Raw genomic sequence first — 23155 nt, 5'->3', positions numbered from 1 at the left:
TGTACATGTGTCATGGTTGTGTGTCGTGTTCGGAGTGTTGAGAGACCGCATCTCACGAGTTCCAAATAATCTTTAACTGTAATTTTGATTGTCTGTTGAGTAGATGTAGATGTAGATATAATGTTTCAGGGTATGGTATACTGCGCCCTTTAAGAGCTATTGTATCCCCCGTGATCTGCCTAAAGCACATCGGTGAGTCCTATTTCATCAAGAAACTTGATTAATAGGCCCAGTTTCAGTGGTTGTAGTTCTTCTATGGTCACATTGTACATCCCAAAACACTTCCTCCTGCGGGCTAATGTAGCTCCGCAGTTTGTTAGTAAGTGTGTTGGTGTCTCTTCTGCTTCCTTGCAGAATCTACATGTGCCATCTTGGATTATTCCAATTTTCTTTAGATGTCCATTTAATCTACAGTGTCCTGTCAGGAATCCTGTTAGGATTCGCAGTCTATTCCTGCTTCCTGTGACACATTCTGTGATTTCTTTCTTGCCAAAATTGGTTAGAAGATTCTTGGATTGTCTATGTCCAATAAGTAAATTCCAAAGTTCGCTCATTTTTTATTTGTCCTTCTGTCTGAGATATTCGTTAATAGTGTGGATTCCTATGCCACAGAAGGGTTCGGGTCCTATCAGCGGTGTGGCAGCCCCTTTCCTTGCAAGGGTGTCCGCTTTCTCGTTGCCTTCTACTCCCATATGTCCTGGGACCCAGCAGAGGCTGACTTTATTCTGCGTACCTAAAATGTTTGGTTTTGCAGTTCAGCACCATCCTTGAACTAATGGTATTTGAGGTTAGTGCTTTGATGGCTGCTTGGCTATCTGACATGATAGCTATATTCTTGTTTTTGTATCCTCTATTTAAATTGAATTGAATTGAATCTCAGCTTGGAAGATACTGGTGTGCTTTCCCATGGGTTCTGAGTATTTGGTTCCAGGTCCAAACACTCCTGCCCCCGTCTGTTGAGTAGGTAATAAAGCATTTTGAATTGTTTGTTGAGTGTCTGCTTTTTTAATCGTGAGGGTGGATTCCAAGTTACTCTTTTAACAAATGTAAGTTCTAAATAGTTGACTTTGTCAGATTTAGGAATAAGTTGTATAAGTATATGCTTGGACAATCTCACGACGGAGTGTAAAGGTGATATGTTGTGACTGAGGGATTAAACTTTATTTTCTATATTTTTTAAAGATTGCTCCATTTTTCAATTGTTGATATGTGGTTTTGTAACTTAAGTGAAGCTTGTGTAGTAGACTATATGGCGGTGTTCTCATTTGTGGGCATATCAGAAATAAAAATTACAGCGGAGCGAGTATTGACCCTTGTGGCACACCTGCAACCACTTCCTCCATCCCAGACGTCTCCGTACCATGTTTTATGAGAAAAATCTCTCCTTAAGGTATGAGGTTGTATAAGACGAAAGTAAGTTTGTAATATGTTGATTTGTCATGAGCGCTCCCTGTGGAACATCAGCATCAATCGGCTCTAAGCGCCGGTGAACGATCTTTGCCGAGGTGTGTGTACTGTGTAATACATTTTTTGGTATGGCTGTCCCGGAAAGGTGTCCTAGTCTGTACTTCTTGTTTGATTACATTTTTGTTTATCCGTCTTTGAGTTTTTCTTTCGGTAAAAATTTCCAGTTTGACTTAAGGTCAGCGTCGAATTTTTAGACGCCGCTCCTCAGCCTTGTCGTCGCGCCCGCCTCCGAGCCGAGCCGCCGTTCTCTTTGTAATAATTTTCGTTTTGTCGAGCCTGCTCGGGCTGGTTGACGTAAGCAAGCAGAGGTGAGCGGAGGAAGAAGGCGTTGGCATTTTTCCCATTTTCCCACCGCTTTTCCGCGTTTTGACACGGCCCAACTCCCTTCTACGCCTTCGTTTTCCCTTTTGAGGTCTCGGAAAAGGGCCTTTTTCCAATTTTCATTCCGTTAACCGTCGGGACGTAACGGCGTAAATAATGTCACCATCAATTTGTCTATTAACCTGTATTACATTCTGAATTTTATTCCCTTCGTTTAGTTTTTGAAATTTTAAAGGATCGTTTCCGTTTCTACAAGGTGACTCGCCAAAATGCTTAAATTCATCCGAGGTAAAGGACATCAGCCGTCTGCAGAAAGGCAGAAGCTCCAAAAAGAATTATTCGCATTCAGAAAGGTAATTGTTCTTTTACTCATAAAATCAGTGGATAAATCATATCCAAACATCCCGAAAACCACTCACTTTGAAACCGGCTCGAACCAGACAATTAGTGTCGAGTATTCAATTAAGCATTCCTTAGTAACTTAACTGATTTTATAGTACCTACAGCCTCTCACGGTCGGCAATGTTACATAAATTTGCATTCGTATAGCTAGTTTACTACAGTAAAGACCACATACAGACGCGTTTGATCAATCATGTCGTCACGTCCATAAAACCATTATAATTTATTTTAACCCATTAATATATTCATTAATATGTTCATACATATTTGATCAATTGTTTGTTTAAGATAAATAGATTTGATCATTTCACCTTTAACTGGGTTGACAGTGTTAAAGAGAGGTCTTCAATCAATCAGGATTCATTTGATTAATCCTAGGACTTATTCTTTCAAGTCTATATTGATTAAGTCGGTTCATAATTATAGTTTAGATCGACGTAACAGTGAAATTTTTCATTCAAACAAATTTACAAGTTATAGATAGGGCTCCAATCATGATTCATTTGATCACTCATGCGATTTTATCCTTTAAAGGTGACAGATCTGTTCATTTCAACTTGTTTGTTGAATCATGATGGTATTCAGTCATTTGTTCTAGGCCTAGAAGTCCAATCAATCAAATAGTTTAATGATAATGTCAGCTGTTTGGTATTCGCTAAGACAGTTGACAAGATTGTACATACATAGGTCTCCAATCAATGATGTGATTCTTTCCCGTAAAGTCGACAAAACTGTTCATTTCAATTTATTGTACTCTGGGTTAATCACGATGGTATTCAGTCACTCGTTCTGGGTCCATAAGTTTTCAATCAATCAAATTGTTGAATTTAACAAATTCAGCTGTTTCGTATTTGCCAAGAAGGTTGACAAGATTTTATACACATAGGTCTCCAATCAATGATGATCCTTTTGATCAATGATGTGATTGTATCCCTTAAAGCCGACAAAACTGTTCATTTCAATCTATTGAACTCTGGGGTAATCATGATGGTATTCAGTCTGTATTTTTTATTTAAGCCATAATATTATCCCTCTATTTTTGTATCCAATGTACTTGGATGATTGATCATCCTGACAATGAATTTTAAGGACAACAAATTTATTTATGCTATTAGTTGTCATTTGTTTGTACTAATATAAAAATCAATGGCTATGTGAACATAATAGAGGTCAATGACCTGTGATGTTATATTAAATTTGCCTTAATAGGATTACATTGAATCTCTCCCTCTTCCCTTTCACTCACTACACCCCAAATTAAAAATTAATCTTGTATTTTGTATTTTTCAGCGTCTTAACTTATTATTCGAATATTTTTTTCACTGTTACTTGATATATCATTTGTGTTTAATGATCACTTATAACAGGTGGTCAAAACTTGTATTTTCACTTCTGAGTTCTTGCTTAATAAATGTGCATTTCTTGGTAATTCCATTGCATATTTATAGCTGTTCAGAATATTATCTCGGGTGCAAATTTATTTATTTATGACTACAAAAGAATGAATCTACAAGAAGAGCAGTAATAAAAAAAAAAGAAAAGGACTTAAACAATAATAACAAAAACATGGCTTAAAGATTTGTGGCATGTATACATTTTAATTTAATTTTAACTGAGTGCAAGGAATCATGACATACATCTGTTTCATTGGAAAAATAATTCAGCAATCTCATATCCTCGGTAGAGGGAATCTTAGTCCATATTCTGTTCAGCAATGTGGGATAAAGAACAATTTGTTGGATTGCTTACTTTATTGTAATAACGTAATTGTAATGCCAAATTATCTTACAACCAGAAGTGGAGATAAAAAAATGTTTATTTTCATAAGCTGTTCTTAGTCCGTTATCTAAAAGTTAATATCATTTCCTCAAGATTATTTTTTTCTTAAAATTTTGTCATGTGTAATTTTTATTTATAATTTGTCTGCTATAGACAATGATTTTACTAATATCAATCAGCCATTAAATTGACTAATTGTCATGGTAATACATTTGGCCATTGAATTTCATGTTACACCTAATTCAATTAGATTCTTAATTAGTACAATAATTTTTCTTTTGTTTATTTTTTACATTTTTTAATTAAAAATATATGATAAAAATGCCTTAAATGCAACAGTAACAGGTTCATAAAATTTAAAAATAATTGACCCTTATGAGATTTAATTTAAAAGTTCAAAAATTCATACACTGTATAAACCAACCACTTTAGCTTTAACAATTTGTCTATTGTTACTTTTGAGAATCGTGGTGGCTGAGCAGGTCATCTTGACTCGTTCTTGCCACTGTAATACATTTTACAGGTTCTGGGTTTGAATCCCAGCATAGACCTACATGGTGTGACCCTATATATACGAAACAAATAATTGAATGTTAATTAACATATAAATTCACTTTACTTACTTTTACCTGTGTGTGACACTGACATAGGAGACAGAATTCTTGTTCATTTCTGACAGAAGTGTAAAATGATTGAATTAAAAATAGTTTTTTAAAGTTTGATGGTACACAGAAAAGTAAAATACATATTACTTCTTGTTTTGACTTACAGACAACGAATTTTATCAATATCAAAGTAACATAAACAATCATATTGTTTATTTTTATTAAACAACTACTTCTACATAAGAAAAAAGGTTTTTTCTTCTTTATTTTTAGTTTAAAGATTGCTCCTCATTTCCCATTATGATTTATAAAAAAAAAAATCATTTATGATGAGTGCCACATAGGTCAGAGAGATAGATTTTTTTCGCATATTGCAGTGTGAACACTCATTGCATTCTTTGGTAAATAAGAAAAGTAAACATCATTATGAAATCTCGATAAGATGTAGAACTAACTTTAGCTTATCTGGTAAATGACTTTACCCGATAAATTTGTTGCAGTTTATTTTCATTAAAACACCATTAAAATCAATTTTCAAAAACAGCTTGAAAAGTTTTTTGTCCACAGAATTAAATATCTATTAAAATTGCTAATTCGATAATATAGTGTGATTATTAAAATAAAAATGATGGATTTATTTTAAAAAATAAATAACTTTTACTGCAACAATAATTTTTTATTCTTTCGATTAATTATTCTTTTTACCTAAGGTCTTGATTGAGATGAAAAAAATTAGTGTCATGAGTGGGATTTGAATCCACGACCTTCGGCTCAATATGCCTCTGCTCTGTCACGATAGCGCAAATGGTTAGAGAAGCAGCGTATTGAGCCAAAGGCTGTGGGTTCGAATCCCGTTCATAACACTAACTTTTTCACCTCAATCAGGACCTTAGATAAAAAGTATAATTAATTGAAATAAGTAATATGGTCAATTATGACTGCAAAAAAGAAAGCTACAAGGTCTTTCAAAATAACATTTTATTAAAATAGTAATAATAATAAATAAATAGAAATTTAATTTATTTAACATTAATTTAATTCTCTATTAAAATATTAATTCAGGACAAAGTTTGCATGTTTGTAAAGTTAAAATGGTTTGGTTTCTAGCATTTGAATACATTGCTGATACAATGTTTCCTTTTTAAATTAAAAGGTCAAGTGGCAATAAACATTTTTAAACTGCTATTGTTCATTTTTAAAATAAATATTCATTTTAAAAAAGTTTTCAAGTTAAAACATGTTTACAATTTTTTATTAAGCTAATTTTTTGCATTATGTTTTCAGACTGTACAGCATGGCTTTCCAAATAAGCCCACATGTCTTGCGTGGGACCCAATACTCCGGCTTATGGCTGTTGGTACGGCCACTGGCGCAGTTAAAGTGTATCCTCTTCCAAGTGAATCAAAACTATAAAATGTTTTATAGGATTTATTTATTTTAAAAAATCCCACAGACAGTTAACCATGCCTCCTTCTTAATGCTTGTATATATATTTATGTACTTTGTTTGGTCTTTTATTATTATTAATAAAGCATTAGTATTTTTACTATATTTAAAAAATCTGTTTTATTTTTAACTTAATTAAAAAAACAGTATTGGCCAGCCAGGTGTTGAATTTTATGGTCATCATTCAACTAACGATCTAGCTGTGACAAAACTGATCTTCATTCCAAATCAGGTACTTAATATCATTTTCTTGTTTTATTTATATTTTACAATATAATATAAATAAATATTTTAAATACATTAAACTTGGATCATTCCATTACTGTTAATTTATGTATAGATTTTCCCCAATTTTTAATCAGTTATAAAACAAATTTTATAAAATAATTTATCATAATTTTATGCAACTTACAGGGTAGAGTAGTTTCTCTCTGTGAGGACAATTCTTTGCATTTGTGGGAAATCAATGGATCATCCTTGGAAGAAGTCAAAACACAATCTCTTGAGGGAAAGTTCGTATTATTGTTTATAGTCTTTATTTAAATAAAAATGTTTTCTAGCGATTTTCTTATATCTTCTTGTTTTTTCTAGATTAAAAAAGGTGTCAGCATTATGTTTAGAAGGATCTTACGACCACCTTCTGCTTGGAACTGAAGGAGGGAATATTTATTTGTTGAACCTCGCTTCTTTTCAAATTCAGGACACAATCATATATCAAGATGTTGTTATGCAAAAGTATGTTTGATAGTTTTTCAAAATTTTACAAATAAACATTTAATGCTGTTAGGTTAAAAAAAAAAAAAAAAAAAAATTAGGCCATAGTGTTGATTTTTAATGGGTTTAATATGCTTGAAATGTCTCAACATGCTAATCAGTAACTAACATTTAACATTCAGATCGATAAATTAAAATTTGTTATTTTTGTTACATAACAGATCAACAAATCTTTTGTTTAATCTATTTGATTTTATTTGATAATGTTGATTGATTTTATTTTGTATTGAACAGCGTTCGGGAAGATTACAAGATAAATCCTGGGGCCGTGGAATCGATGGTTGTACAACCTGAAAACCCTGACCACCTTCTCATCGGGTACACACGTGGTCTGATGGTGCTGTGGAACATGAAAACGCCCGCAGCCGTGCAGACTTACATCAGCACACAGGGTGTTGAGAGTAGAACAACTGCCACAGTGCAAGCGCACACTAGCCCTCAAGGCGTGGAATGCCTCTGCTGGAAGGACAGCCAGACTTTCATTTCATCCCATAACGATGGCAGTTATGCTCAGTGGTCTGTCACTACTGGCAAGCATAAAGGACTACACACAGTTTACGGCCCCTTTCCCTGCAAGCCAATTACTAAAATCATTGCCACTGAGTAAGCTTTTTAAATTCGTTTACATAGCATAAAGAAGTTTTCATTTGTAAATGTATTATTTTTTTATTATTAATAAATTTTTCATGGGGTGTCGGTGGTTGCAATGGTTTGAATTTTTAGATTGCTCATCACTGGTAAAGGTCCCAGGTTCAAATCCAGCAGTTCTGCATTTGAATCCGACATACAAATGGGCTTTTTTCAAAACACTGGCACCCCGAGGGTTGATATGACCTCTACTGTTACGAACCCTCAAAAAAAAAAAAAGATTTTTTCATTGTATACAACATATATACATACATATTAATACATAAAAATACGTTTCAAGAATATGCATTAGTACATGGTATTTGTAGAAAAAGAATTGTTACTTGTATGTCATGTCTCTGCGGATGTAATTAAGTAAAATAAAAAGGTAATTTAATTTAATAGAATTTAATATTTTTAAACAATTTATTGTGAAAACAAACTACTTGAAAATGAAATAAACAAATCTTTCTTTCAACAAATTATAATACTGACTTATTTTCAAATCAAAATGTATTCCTTACATTAATACTACAACAAAATTAATGAAGAACTAAATGAATGATGAAATTAAATTTTTTGCAACTAAAAATTTTGTAAAACAATAAAGTAATAAACAGCCAAGATTAAGGAACAGGACTTACCTATTTTTTTAAATTATTTTTGATTACTATTTTACTGGTTTACTAGCGAGAGCGAGCAGATCATATCCCTGATGTTTATTTTTGTTCAGCCTATATTCAGCGCCTCCTTTACTTAGGAGCCTCGTATGTTCAGCATTACCAATCTAAATTGTTGTGTGGTGAATTATGACGGCCCGTAATACGAGGTCGAGTATTCTAGAGAAAATGTATTTAACCTAATGAAGATATTACAGTTTTTGTTTAAAGAGTTTACTGCAAATTCTCTTGCCAAAATTGGACGTATATTTGAGATTTTTATTTTTTTAAATCTCTTTTGAATTACTTAATCGTTCTTTACTTCCACACTATTAAAATTAGCATAAACATTCTTAATTCAATAAACATATTTTATAGATATTTCATTCTCTAAAGGTATAAAATTATGATTTTTGTGAACTTAATAAATTATAAATGTGTTTTAGGGATGACATGTTAATATTCAGTGGAGGTATGCCCAGAACTGCATACAGTGATAGAAATACAATATCTGTAGTGGCAGAGGAAAAGAAGCAGCATGTGGTTTTTGATTTTACTTCTAAAGTCATCGATTTTTTCGTTACACCATCTGGCGACGATAGTAATTATTTATCATTCTATAACTCAACTCGTAAAATATGGAGGGGTTGTTATATTTACTAATTGTATTTTTTTGTCTTTTTAAAGCAATTTTGGTTGTTCTTGCTGAGGAGGAATTGGTTGCTTTGCAGTTGAATGTGGAAAACACGCCGATGCTGCCATTACCATACATGGTATCGCTCCATGCTTCCGTTGTGACTTGCTCAAATTATATATCAGACATTCCACAAACCCTTTGGGACGATATCATCGCAGCTGGCAAAAAACAAAGCGTTGGACAATTCTCAGATGTAGTAAGAGCTGATTAGTTTTACAATCCTTATAATATTTGTTTTACTCTACGGCTATGTATACAGAACTTGTTAGAGTGTATAATAAGACAATTTAATATAAGTTGATTCTCGATAATTCAAATTCAAGAGACCACAAAAATAATTGAATTTACAAGAGCCAACAGTAATACATAATTTAACAATAAAAAAAATGTGAATTTGTATCACGTTCGAAAAGAGATTTGTGTGGAAATTCCCAAAACCTCTTCTACTGGAAGCCTTGTGGTACCCAAAAAAGAGGCAGACCCCACTTTTGTGGTAATTTTATGAACACAACTATGAATTATTTGGAGATCATGATTCTAAACCTACATCACACCAGAACACATCTCACGATCTCCAAATAATCATTAATTAATTGTCACTAAACAACACACAACTATGAATGACACCATAATCTACTTTTGACCGCAATGCCATTGGGAATAAAATAACTAGTGAAATCCAAAATCCCATTTTTCAGACATTTAAAATTTCATAGTAATAGAATGTTTCATAGTTTTGTGTTCAAAGTAACTCGATTCTCTACAGCAAAATGTTAAATTGTTTCAAGGCCTGGCCTGTCGATGGAGGGAGACTTTTAGAAACAGAATCAGAAGGCATGGCAAAAAGGCGTGATCTTCTTTTAACAGGTCATGAGGACGGGTCTATCATGATGTGGGATGCCTCTTCTGTTGCAATGGTTCCACTCTATAAATTCTCGTCTTCACGTCTCTTCGCTGGTGAATATGATGATGACTTACCTAGGGAAGCAGATGTTGATGAATCGTGTGCATGGACACCTTTTAAAAAAGTAAGTTTTAAAACAAGATATATGTATATTTCATTGACAAAGAAGTACTGAATTTTATTTATATACGTATTTATTTTTCAAACGGAGTTAGTATTTTTTCCTTAACGATCTCCCTTTCAAATTGCTTTTGAAATAGATTTTTCAAATTTTTCATTGCTTGTTCGAATTGAGTGTAAAGAACCAGTCTTACAAATGACTGGGTAGTGATTAATATTATGATGAACAACTGGGTTACACAATAACGGAGTAGTTGTGGTACTGGCTTATCGTAATTGAGGTTATAACACAGATCAATGAAAAACCTGAAATAAAACAATATTACATTTAAAATTTATTTACAAATGCTGATTCGCTTACAAATGCCATACCTAAATCCTATGAAATTGAGGATAACTATCGCAAGAAGTAAGTGTGCTTTATTATCTCTATGAATAGCACAAAAGATTATTGTCAAAAGAATTATAATTAAACTGACTTTGAGAGTAATGACTAATCCTTTTACAAATAGACATTTAATGTCACCCAGCCTCTCTACAAAAGTCAAGTCGATTTGAGTCATATCTTCTTTGTATCCAAGAGAATGGATTGCTGTGTAAAGCAGAATGATGTAGAAAAAGCTGTAATACAAATTTACTCTTGTTGGGAACTTCTTTTCTGCGTTGTTTTTATCATAAAGATACCAACATATATAAAGTACAGTCAGTGCAAACATGGATATAAGTTCATAGTTTGCAGAAAATACAATAAACGGTGAGATCATCACTATACACAACTGCTGGATTCTGTTGAATTCATCGTTTCCTCCCATCAGGGGCAAGTAAGGCGCTATAATACCCAGTGCCCATAGAACACAACATCCAATAACTTTTTTAATTGTCAAATTTGAAAATACCAGTGTTGCAAGTAGATGTAATAGGCAGAATGCTGTTGTAACGAAATCCCTGTAGTTTTTTAGCATGAAAAAGGATGAAGCAAGACCCCCACAGAACCAAATTGTACTTCCGATATTTAACAAGATGATGCTACTGTTTGGTATGGTCGGGATAAACATTAAAATCATATAAGTTATTCCAGATGTCGAGGTAATTATTAAGAGCGGAAGACCCCAGTTGATAGTGACTCCTTTAATTGTGTAAAACAGTAGTGCAAAAAAAAATCCTAAAAATGCCAAAAACTTACTTCTTATTGACCAAAATACAAATTCGGACTCTGCCAGAACTAATACCATACCAACAAGAGCCGTAATATATTCAGAGCTTTTCAGGGAAAATGCGATGTGCAGGTCATTAAGCCTGCTGAAAAACATCCTCCAAATTATCAAAGGTAAGATGAAGTAAAGAACACGGTGATTAGGCCATTTATGAGCCACGACAAAAAATAGAGCAAAAAAACATAAAAAAATAACAAACACGTTAAACTTTGTAGGTTGGAGTTCCTTTGTTTTAAAATTTTCATTCGTGTTCACTGTCTCAATAAAAAGTCTTAACATTTGCATAAATAAAAGGAAAATCCATCCAATATAAGTCAACATTCCTAAGTAAGCTATGGTACTCTGTGTCAAAGTACTTGACATGTTTATCATTGATAGACTTTGTTTGATTTTCCCTATGTTTGTCGCAGTGTCAAATGCTTGATATTTTTTTCGGTGAAATTTTGCAATAATATTGTATAATAATTTGATTTGCTTGAGATAAGGTTTCGCCAACGATGTTAAATGCTGGGAGTAACAAAGTAGAAGATTCAATTGAGATTCTGTGTAATTAAATGGGGGAAAGCCAATTGATTTCTTTAATGGGGTTTCTCCCAAAATTGTGGTTATAATAGCACTGATATCCACTTGTTTCAAATTGAGAATTGCTTCTTTTTTCACACCTTTCCCCCAAATTAAGAAATCCCGACTACAGTTCTCAACTTTTTTTGACATTATTATATACAGAGTCTCATTCGTAGGAAATTTCTCCTCTAGGAACTTAATATATTTCACTAAATGTTTCATTTCAAGTTCTAAAAACAGTGATTGGTTCCTGATCTCAGATTCTATTTGTGACTGTAAGGAGTTATTACCAAATGTTATATGAGCCTTCAAACCTGGATATGTCGATTGATGATGCCCAAAATAGTTAGTCTTAATTCTTGAGAATATGCTTTCTTGGTCTTGCATGTACAAAAAGCTGAATGGTGCTCGTCCATAACCGTAAATAACACTTGACAATCCTTTGCAGTCTCCTTCTTCTCCCTTGGCTTTTCCCGAGAGACCGGTCTTTACCTTTGACCTAATTAGTGGGTCTGTAATGTTGGACAAGTCAAAATCTCCGGAGGTTATTAGCACAAACCTCTCTGCCAGTTTTTCAAGGTTGCAAACTTCGAAACTTTCGAAGTTTGCTTTGAAGTGTACGTCTATAGCAAAAAACAATAAAACAAGTTGTACTAGAACGGCGAATAATTCGATTTTCCACATATTTCTTGTTAAGTTTGGATTTTGTTAGTTATGTTCTATTATTTTTGAGTAATGAATTTGATTTGTTAATCTCTTTACCATATGATTTTCAAATTATTTACATGTTATTATTCTTAAATTGTGGAAATTTTCATTTATATACAAATACCAATAACTTCTACTTAATTATTTTATATTTAATTACAAAAATTATTTATATTTATTATCCAGTAGTAATTATATATTTATATTGTGTTTTTCTATGCGTTTTAGTTCTTTCTAATGTTTATTATATTATATGAACTAATTCTCCTCCATTTTAAATCACTTTTGGTCTTAATTAAATTTACATGATACATATTTTCTTTTTATTTCAGGTTGGTACTTTTGACCCATACTCTGATGACCCTCGCTTAGCAGTAAAGAAGGTTTACCTTTGTCCAGAAACAGGGGTTTTAGTGGTCGCAGGGACAGCAGGGCATGTAATAGTAGCCAAATTGTCAACAGATAATGAACCGGATGAAATAAAGGTACTGTAAAAGGCAAACATTAAAGTTCAACTTCCTTCAACATTTGTTTTTAAGGTTACTACAATGAACATAGTAAGCAGCAGGGATGAGTTTGTGTGGAAAGGCCATGGATCACTGAAATTGCGCCCCACACCAAGGCCACCTCTACCCGAAGGAGGTGCTTTTGCAGTTACATCCATCCTGCAGTTACACCCACCTGCTGCTGTAACTGCACTGGCGGTTCACTCTGGTTGGGGGCTTGTTGCAGCTGGCACAGCCCATGGCGTAGCCGTTTTCGACTTTGTCAAAGGTGCCCCTGTGAGTGTGAAATGCACATTGAACCCTCTTGGTATGTAAAAATTTATTTGTGTATTGCTTACTCAATAATTCATAGTATTTTAATTTTTTATTAGCAATTATTGCTATTTTATCTCAACTATAATGAACAAGGTATAGTATGTGTTTATAAATGATGACCAACATACAAACCAGGGCCTTAGATCATTCTCAATGTATGTAGCTCAAGAATTTTTTAAATATTTTTTTATGTTTTTGCTGGAATATTTTGTAGAAAGACAATTAAAAAAATAAAATAAAGTAACATAAAATGACGAATCACATGAAAGATCTTTACACAAACTATTCCATTGTTCAAACCACAATACACCTTAACAACTTCTTGGTCTACTATTTTGGAAAGACGGTAATCAAGAAGTTGGAAGAGTTTAAAGATGTAGTTAAAATGGAGTTTGAGGGTATATAAACTGGTCGACTTGAGTCTCTAAATAAATCATAAAATTCGGGGTGGTTAAGGGTAAATAACTTTTTAATGAAAAAATATTGGGTTTTTTCAAGCTGTTCAAATTTTTCAAAGCTCCTTGTTCTGTCGCCCCGAATTTCATTAAGAAGTCCTCTTCAGTCTCTGCTGATCCTCTTCTGAACAATTTCACACTTTCACAGCGGGAAACTGGGGCTAGGGAAGTATTCAGCATACCTTCCACTAACACACGAACCGTTTTTTTAATACATATTTTTTTAATTTCTTGATCAGGTGATCTGCAATCGACAATTCAGTGTCCAAATTGCCTCTCCTTGTTTTTCTCTCGCTTGCCTGCTCATCTTGTCTCCTGCTCCCTGCCAGCATTCAAATTTACTTCTCTCGTTTATTTTATTTATGAACACATACTATTTAAATATTTAAGTATTTTATATAATAATAATTTTCATGCCTTGGCTCTATACAGAGAGCGAGAAGGCATGCAGCCGGATTTAAGAATGGTTCTCAGACATGGTAACGAGTTTCAGGGTCCCCTATTCTGCTTTTTAGGGAATTTTTTTATGGTATAACCATCAAAATATGTTTTGAGTTTTGTATGAGTGAATGGGGAGGGGCTGATAGTGAAATAGCATCCACATGACAGGATCGATGGCGGAACATTTATAAAAGTACCCCATTGACCCAAATTAGATTAGCTTATACAGGTCAATGGAAGAATATTAAGTACTCCATCTACTTAATAGAATGAATGCAATGTGTGAATGTATTTATTTGTGTGAATTGAATGTGTGTTATATTTCGCATGCACTTTGGGCTGAAATGACCAAGCTGTTGTATGCCACAAAAAATAAATAAATATAAAAAATAAAGAGACTGGACATCTACTCAGTACAGGATGTTAGCAAGTAAGCACATTCTAGGTGATACCTCGGTCCTCTAAAACGATTCGTCGCCCTTAATTGCTTTTATGTTTTTGGAGCTGTTTTTAAAAACTGGCTCAACTTTGTATGTGTTCTAAATCTATTTATAAATTCTGCTACCAACGTAAAAATATGAGAAAATTATATATAACATTGAAATCTAGAAAAGATGCACATGGTTTACCCCATTTTGTAAAGCCACAGATTAAGGAAACTATATTTGTCTTATACATTTTTTTTCCAGATATGTCAGGAGCTGGTGAAGGACCGATATCAAGGAGGAAATCTTTTAAAAAATCTTTAAGAGAATCTTTCAGACGTTTGAGAAAGGGCAGATCTCAGAGAGGTGGTGATAAACGGGGTGCGACAACTTCTTCATCTGCCTCCCCGACATCTGTCGCTTCTCCTACTAGCCCAATGTAATTATCTTAATTATAAATCATTCTCTTTATGACGCATCAGCATTGGTAATTTACTTTATAGAATTAAAATGACATATAATGAGGTTTTTAAAAAGAGGTTTTCCGGTAAAGTTAACAAATTTTATTTCTAAATTAGGGATGTCGAGACTAAACCTGTGGAAAGGGCTATTGAAGCTAGGCCTGTTGATGATACACTTGGATCAATGGTGCGTTGTCTTACATTCGCAAGGACGTACATTATAAGCAGTAAGCCAATTTGACAATTGTTTTATTTATTATTTGATTCCAACTTGAACTTATGTATTGTGATTTTTCCAGTGCAAAATCAAACTCCAACTCTATGGGTTGGTACCAACAATGGAACTGTTTATATATTCGCAATAGCGATACCTGGAGGGGCGAAGAGGAGTGAGGATAACGTCATATGCCAGCTAGGAAAGGAGATTCAGCTTAAGCATCGTGCACCAGTTATCAGTGTTGCGATCATCGACGGACATTCCAATGCTGTTGAAACTAACCGTCTTGGAGACCGACCACCACCGCATAGGGTTGTCATTTGCAGTGAAGAACAAGTTAAAGTATGTCTTCCTTTAAAAATCCACTTATTCTTATGAATTTGACCAAATTTCTAGAGGAGCAATATATCAATCCTAAATATTTTAAAATAATTGTATTAAATGTTTTTGTTTAGATATTTTCTGTGCCACAGCTAAAGCCTGTATGCAAACTTAAGCTCACAGCAGTTGAAGGAGCTAGACTGAGGAGGACGATTCTAGCATTATTTCTTGCAGGAACTTCACACTCAGAAACTTGCCTTCTCTGCCTTACTAACCTTGGAGATTTAATTGTACTTAGTCTTCCTGACTTAAGACGACAAATGAATGCTGCTGTTATTAAAAAAGAAGATATCAAGTAAATCAACTTATAAAAAAAGTTAAAAAGTTGTATTTTATTTACTTTATTTTACAGTGGGATATCAAGCCTTTGCTTCACCGAACGTGGGGAAGCTCTGTACCTCCATTCTAGTTCAGAACTTCAGAGAGTTTCTGTTTCGGCCTCGAGGGTGACAGTTGCCAGATGTAAAGTGGACCTCCCACCTGGTACGAGAAAACAAGCCGAGGACACCGTAAGCAATAAGTCAAGTGATTCATCGTCATCTTCGGAGTCTTCAAGTTCCAGCTCTTCCTCTTCATCTGCAGACTCTCAGAAGCATCACTCTGCAGATGACAAAGAAGAAGACAAATCAAATGAAAAGGTCGAGATTAAAGAAAACGGAGTCTCTGATACGACGAGTTCGCATGACCTTTCCTGCGTCGGTGACATCACTATCGACTCGGTGAAGGATCATTTGGCCAAGTCAGTTCTGCAAAACAAGTAAAAATCAACTGTACACTGCTGAAATAATTTCACCCTAATTTCTTTATTGCTTTGTTACAGCATGAACAACACAAGCACTGAAGAGAGTACAGAAATAATTAAAAATGAAACTATTAAAGTTGAATCTTCACATACAACCAAAACATCTACTACTATTGTCACATCTACAACTGCATCAGTGACTCAGCAATTAATGAATTCATCTATATCCGCTGAAAGTAAGTAATTTTTTTTTTTTTGTACAATAGATATTTTGTTAGAATGATTAGATTCTGAAGAGTATTGGAATATAAGCATGGATTTTATTATTAAGTAAACATGCATGACTTAAATATTCGTTGTTTTGTTGTTTAATTTTTTCTTCACAAAGTTCTTCATATATATATTTTTTAAATGGAATTACAAATGTTAGCACTTTTTTTTTATAAATGGTCAGCTTTAAATTAACAATATTATATTGTATATATATGTTTTATAACTATATTTTTAAATTTGCTTTTTATCTTGTTCAAACTTGAAGAAAAAAAAGTTATAAGAATAAGCTGCTAGGGTTCGTTTTCATAACCGTTTGCATTTATCTTTCAATCTTTTTTTTTTTTTTTTTTTAAATAAGCAAATATATAAAAAAATTATTACTTACTTTTATTGTTAAGCTATTTTGCAGGCTTGAGGGGTGGGTCTAAATGTAACGAAAATTCATTGTTACTTTTCTTACTGAACAATTTATAGAACTGAATAGGTCAGGTTTCTTATATGCATATTTAAAAAAATATTTTTACTAATTATTAGTTTAGTAAATACATATTTTTAAATAAATTGCCTGTCATGCTGTTTGCAGTAGAAGTTGGTGTACTTTTTTTAAATTTCAAAAGTTATTTTCATTTTCTATTTAAGTAGTTTTTTAATGATTTTTAATTTAAAAAAAAAAATGATAAAAATACTAATGCAATGAACTTAACGTAAATCAAATAAAGAGTGAGTGTAAATTCTGTTTAAAAAAAAAAAGGTAAAAATCCTGAGACATGTATTCTTTTATTAATTGTCTAGTTTCTCTTGAACTACAAAATTTTGATATAGCTCTCGAAGATAGGGGAATACAAACAGGGGCTTAACTATTTCAAATGGCAATATTCTTGTCAATGTACCTTTTTCAGAAATACACTGAATCCCCAATGGTGCAAACTTTTTTATTTGGAGCAACCGTTCTCAAGTTAATCACTACAAACTATTTCTGTACACTGTTTTTTCAGAAAAACAGAAAAATGATTTCTTCTCAAACTTCTTCAACCAAGAACCAATTTCTTTTTTATTCTCATTTTAATTGATAAATTGTTTCACATTTTTCAAAAATTTCCAATTTCCTCAAATAACATCGACTAACAGGACGCTCTGGATGTAACTCTTTAAAGCATGATCCAAATTTCTTCACTTACCACAACATTCACTTTTACCAACTCATCACCACTTTTTCTTGTAATGTACGAGACATTTTTACGATATGTGTAGTAAGTCGGACAAAATAAAGATTAAACTTCAGTGTGATGGTTTTTAAGATAAGTGTTAATTTGGATTACACTTCAATAATTTTTTGGGATTAGTTGTGACAACAAAACAATTTTATATACGTTTTGTTTATCAAACATTAATTTCTTTACATTTTTATTTGTGGACACAGAAATTTACACCAAGCTGAATCATACTTTAACCTTTTCGGGACTTTTATTTCTTTCAGGCTCATATCTTACCTTATCCCATCTTCATCACAGGGAACCATTCTTTTATCCACCTTCTGTTCGCTATCTGTCCTCTCAAACTTTTTGCAGAATTGCTACACAATTATTTTTCTGGAAAAATATTTGACCATAATCTCTCTCCGTCTCATTGGGAATGTCCTACTTTCATCAACCATTCACCCCCTGCCTTCCCAACCCTCTACACTTCCTATCGACCCTGTCAGTCTCGTCTGTCAAGTACTCTCAGTAGTTTAACATCGTCTATGTTCATTGTAATTTTTGAAATATATTTTTGTTTTGGTTGTCCTTATTTATATAAAATGTTTAGTTTTTTGAATGTTTGTTACCTTTTTTAATATTCATAGTGAGTACTATAATACTCTGTGAAAAGTAAATTTTCAGTTAAATGCAATACAAAATATATCTGAGGATCATACTGTCAAATTTTGAACATAATTAATGTACCTCAAAAGGAGTAAGAGCAATTCGATGTGAACATTTCAAATTTACATTGTAAACTAAATCAGTCTGGGGGGGGGTCATGTGGCGTCCAAGAACATAGGCAGGGGAAAATGTTTTAGCATTCTAAAATCAATGCTGAAAAGTTAATGACCGCATCCAGAGGCTCCTGTTAGTCGAATTTGTAAAATTCCAAAGGCATAGATACAAAAAATTATCCTACTTAAAAATTTAAAATATTCAAATATGTTTTCAAATTTGAAAAAAAAAATGTAAAAATTAATTGTTCCCAAACATCATTTACACCATTCAGAACACTAGACTGACCTCAGAAGTAGACCTGATTTCTCAAAATGCACCCAGACCCAATATTGAAGGTAGAAAAATTCTGAAATGTGTCCGACAGACCAACACACCATAAAGATCGGTAACGGCCAAATTACAAATTTTTACGCTACTGAAATATCTAAACGTAAAATGATGTTAAATATTGTAATGGTTAATTTATGTTTTTATCTCATTCGAATGCTTATTCATGCAGCTACAGAAAATAAAACACAAAAATACAAATGTTTGAAAGTAGAAAGCAAATTTATATATTTGTGCATTTTGTTTTTTATTTGTAGTTAGTTTTTACGTATATTTTCATTATTGTCAGCTAATTCTGATGACGAGGACAGCCAGGAGGCCACGCCAGTTCAGGTACAAAAATAAAAATTCAAAAAGTTATACTCTCCTTTTATCGTTATGAGGTTTCCACATTGTGGTACTTGGGGTCTGTGTTGCATGTTGACTTTAATTCTTATGCTTATACAGATTAATTTGTATAAGGCCCTAGTGTATTGTAGAAACAAGGCAGAAGACTAAGCTCGCCTTATTCCACAATAAAAAAAATAATAAAAAAATGCTTGCTTTAAACGAGAAGTCCCCTTACTTTTGGGATAATGCATTTATAAAAAACAAGAAATTAATCTAGTACAATTATGTAATAAAAAATTTTGTTGTAGTTTCAGTAATTACACATTTACCGTTTGCAAATTGTCTTTAAAAAAATTAAATTGTTTGTACTAAAGACCCTGCTATTAACTGTTATAGGTGTAACACATAGATGTAGATGTACATCATGCTGAAGTGCAATCTAAATTTTTTTTATGTAACAGTAAACGCAAGATTATGTTTGTTCTGAAATGTACATATGAGACAAATCTGTTGGTTTTCTAATCTACTTCAGAAAGTGTTAATTCTATTATTACTCGGTGTTATGTGGTGAAAATAAATTTCTTTTGATATTTTATTAATAAAAATTTAATTTATTAAAATCAATCTAATGCTACATAAAAGAAAATTTGTACTCATTGTTGCAAGCTGTTCAAGATTTTGAAACAATTTTTTCCCATTGCTGATTGTCAATAGACTTTTACCCTTGAAAGTTTTACTTCTCTGGAATTAAGTTTGCATGTGTGTTTGTGCAAGCATGATGTGCTTCTTGGGTATGGAGAAATTTCACACTTGAGAGAACAAATATTGGTATACATTTCTTCTATATTTTATGTAATAAATTTTCAATAAAAAAATACATTTCAAATGCTTAATATTTTGTATTATCTTAATATATTAAGGAAATTATCCTTAAATGTTTCAAATCTATAAAAATAAGAAATTGCAATAGGGGGGAGTCAGTAAATAGCATGAAAACTACGACCAAGACTTCATATCATTTATAAAATGTCTGTCTTTTGCCTAAATTTGCGTTTTTTATGTTATAGGTTCGTAAAGCTCCTTTAGCAAAGATGGAAGACTTGGATGCAGATGCGTCTACAGTTTGAAAATGACATTTTATCAGAGTTTTATTTAAATTTTTAACTTGATTTCCTACTGAAATTGTTAAATGAATTTAAAAGTATAAGCTTACCCATTTTCCACTTACTAATATGTACATAATTTAAAAAAAAAAGAAAAAAATGAAGAAGAGGTTCAGATGGTTAACTTTGGGAGTGACAATATGGCTTATTTTTAAACGTTTTATCTCAGTTGTCCCTCATAAATAAATGAGAGGTGTTAAGAGAAATGTGGTCCAATTTTTCTACTTGATTTTAGGTTAGAGAACAAATCATATTTATAAAATGTTGACTTTTTTATATTTATATAAAACTACCCTTACTAAATTAAATTGCAATTAATTTATTTTTCTTTTTATAAAAATAAATTCAAAACTGCAAAAGGTGGAGGAAACTAATTTTTAAGGAACATAATATGTACTTAGTTATATACACTTTTATTTAAAAAAATAAAATAAAAGAGTGCCTGATAAATATATAACAAAAATATATAAATTTGTATTTTCATGGTTTTTTTGTTAAAGAATTTATTGTATTATTATTTGCAACCTAATTAATTATAATAACTTAAGCTTTAATTATATATTGTGCATGTTTCAGACATCACTTTTATTTGCTTTTTTGAAGGAAAAAAAGAAGAAAAAAAAGCAAATTTCCTTATTTAATTTTAAACAAAGCTTCTTAATTAAAACCATATTTATATGAAAAATTTTACAAATCATTTTTGTTTTTATTTTCTCCTCCCTAAATTCATTTTTGTTTTTATTTTCTCCTCTCTAAATTCATTTTTGTTTAACTTGTTGAGCATGGGAGTGGATATTTTGCGCACAATAAATAAAGTCACAGTTTAATCATTAGTGATGATTTTGAGATTTTGATTGTGATGACATTTTTTATTATGTTACAGCAGGGCTAGAGCGCTGAATCTGAATCATTCGAGTCTTTTCAAGATACATATGTCAATGGCTGTTTTTTATGCTAATTGCTGAAACTAAAGTAGATGTATCAAGTGTGCAGATGATAGTTGTACAGTGCTCTCTCTCTCTCTCTCTTTCTTTCTCTCTCTCTCTCTCCTCTCTCTATCTCTCTCTCAGTGATCTGAATTAATTGCTGCATTCTGGATTACTGAAAAATTTATATTTAAAAAATAACGTTTTTAAAAATTTATTCAACATTTTCTTCATTGCTTCTTTTTCATTCATTTTTAGCAGTAGGTACATGATGCAAGAAAAATGTAGACTGATTTAAAATTTCATTTTTTAGTGTGAAGGATTCACTGAACAAAGGAAATCCCTGAAAATTTAGTCTTAGCTGGTCTTGGTGTTTGTATTCCCCCTCTAGCTTATCTCTCTCACTCACTTTTCTTCGATTGCAGTTGACTGTGAGAGTGAATAAAGGCTTGAATCCACTTAATGTGCTCGGTTGATGACTGAAGTGTAGAGGGTTGAGTCACTGGAGCTGATGATGGGATTTCCCTACCCCGAGGAATATCAAGACTTGGATTGTTGTCTGGATAGTAATTTATTAGCATGAATGGAAAGGAGGTTTAAACCCACCTCGAGGAATATCAAATACACGTGGAGTGAATATGACCAGACTTGCATGGGAGGTGAAAGGATATCGGCACCAGACACGTGCTTCTGGGGAGAGTTAATGACAAAGTTTGCGAAATGGAGGAACTAAGAATTTTCCATTTTAAGCACAGAATGCTTGCAATGACCACTTGATGTTTGTCGGCCCATAAACAGTACATACTACTTTAGCAGATTCTCGGTATATTATTTTATTTATTCAGAAAGCAATGAATTTTTAATAAATTTGAGTGTAAATTACACTAAAGTGGTACTCAGGGCGTTAACCCTAGGTGCCGAGGAGAAAGGAGTTCAACACAATTTTTCAGCATGTTTGCCTTATTATTACTTTACTTCTTAGCAAACATTTATGTACATAGTCTTAAGACGCTAGACGATCAAGCTGCTTGATTAAAAGCTGGAGTTGAACGACTGAGTCAAGCATTGATGGTGATTGATTGAAAGTTTGATACTTGAAGAGGGTGCTTGACCATCTACGAGGGTTATGATCAATCTTTCGGTCAGTCCTGCGCCAAGCAGCAACAATGGAGGGTTCTGCACTCTCTCCCAATGTTTAAGTAACACAATCTGATCATGAATTTACTAGCCTGCTGATAGATTTATATTGAGACTGTCCAAAGCTGTGGAAAGTTAAAAGTAAAGACTATTTAATAGAACCAAAAAAAGTGCAGCATTGGAAAAAATTGTGGGGGCTTTGAAAACGCTGAAACTGGACTTCAATGAAAAGAAGCTAAAAAAAATCCAAAATGATGTCCCAGAGTCTAAGCAGCACTGGCACACAGGAATTTCATGTCTTCCAAATACATGCCAGGAGCTAGGTACCTCAACGTGATGGATAATCTCTGAGTTGCAGGAATCGCTTCACACATTATAGTGTTCTGTTCTATTTTGGGTCGTATTAACTCCAATAAACAGTCGAAGTTTTCTTGGTTCATTCTGAAAAAATTTCTGTAGTTTTTTTGGTTCTGTTTTGTATAAAATGTTGATTAAGTGTTTGAGAATGGTGGTTTCTCAATTTATACCACTCCTTTGACCACCATCGTTTCTTCTTATTCTGCTTCTTCAGTATTACTGATAAAATCAAGGCGAGGAAGCCAATATCTGTATTGTTTCAGCCATGAAAATTTTAATGTAGCCCTGAACTGAAGTCTCGTACAAAAAAAGAACAGCATTACATACCAGGGCAAAATGTTTTGAACAAAAGATTGAGGATTAATTGAAGCGTGCATCAATCGACTGACTCAAACCGCTTGATCCAAATGATTGGTCTAGGGCCCTCTTAAGG

General features: G+C 32.8%; 2 protein-coding genes across 5 annotated transcripts; one reads left to right on the top strand and one right to left on the bottom strand.

Moving 5' to 3' along the window:
- The first annotated feature begins 1516 nt into the window (after positions 1-1516).
- On the top strand, positions 1517-20784 carry LOC106661856 (protein lethal(2) giant larvae). Of its 3 annotated transcripts, none has more exons than XM_014385577.2 (19): positions 1517-2141; positions 5859-5956; positions 6168-6252; positions 6435-6532; positions 6612-6755; positions 7029-7397; positions 8527-8681; positions 8768-8973; positions 9566-9805; positions 12620-12772; positions 12827-13100; positions 14694-14868; positions 15008-15117; positions 15190-15449; positions 15563-15783; positions 15841-16227; positions 16309-16466; positions 19099-19142; positions 20207-20784. In XM_014385577.2, exons 1-19 carry the CDS (start codon positions 2058-2060, stop codon positions 20264-20266), a joined length of 3321 nt encoding a protein of 1106 aa, XP_014241063.1. In that variant the 5' UTR covers positions 1517-2057; the 3' UTR covers positions 20267-20784. The 3 variants fall into 3 exon arrangements, with proteins under 3 accessions (XP_014241063.1, XP_014241056.1, XP_014241072.1); XM_014385570.2 differs by having other exon boundaries at positions 1518-2141; positions 15841-16245; XM_014385586.2 differs by lacking the exon at positions 19099-19142 and having other exon boundaries at positions 1519-2141; positions 15841-16245.
- On the bottom strand, positions 9858-12337 carry LOC106661872 (GPI ethanolamine phosphate transferase 1-like). 2 transcript variants are annotated; one of them, XM_014385599.1, is made up of 2 exons: positions 10174-12337; positions 9858-10107 (listed from the first exon to the last, which is right to left on the bottom strand). In XM_014385599.1, the coding sequence occupies exons 1-2, from the start codon at positions 12261-12263 to the stop codon at positions 9876-9878; spliced, it is 2322 nt and encodes a 773-aa protein (XP_014241085.1). In that variant the 5' UTR covers positions 12264-12337; the 3' UTR covers positions 9858-9875. The 2 variants fall into 2 exon arrangements, with proteins under 2 accessions (XP_014241085.1, XP_014241094.1); XM_014385608.1 differs by having other exon boundaries at positions 11894-12337.
- Positions 20785-23155: the final 2371 nt, after the last annotated feature.

Source organism: Cimex lectularius, unplaced genomic scaffold, assembly GCF_000648675.2.
Source record: "Cimex lectularius strain Harlan isolate CLEC.00 unplaced genomic scaffold, Clec_2.1 scaffold22, whole genome shotgun sequence".
NCBI classification, from domain to species: domain Eukaryota; kingdom Metazoa; phylum Arthropoda; class Insecta; order Hemiptera; family Cimicidae; genus Cimex; species Cimex lectularius.
The sequence above is the reverse complement of the archived record's forward strand: the minus strand, read 5'-3'. Positions and strand labels throughout refer to the sequence as shown.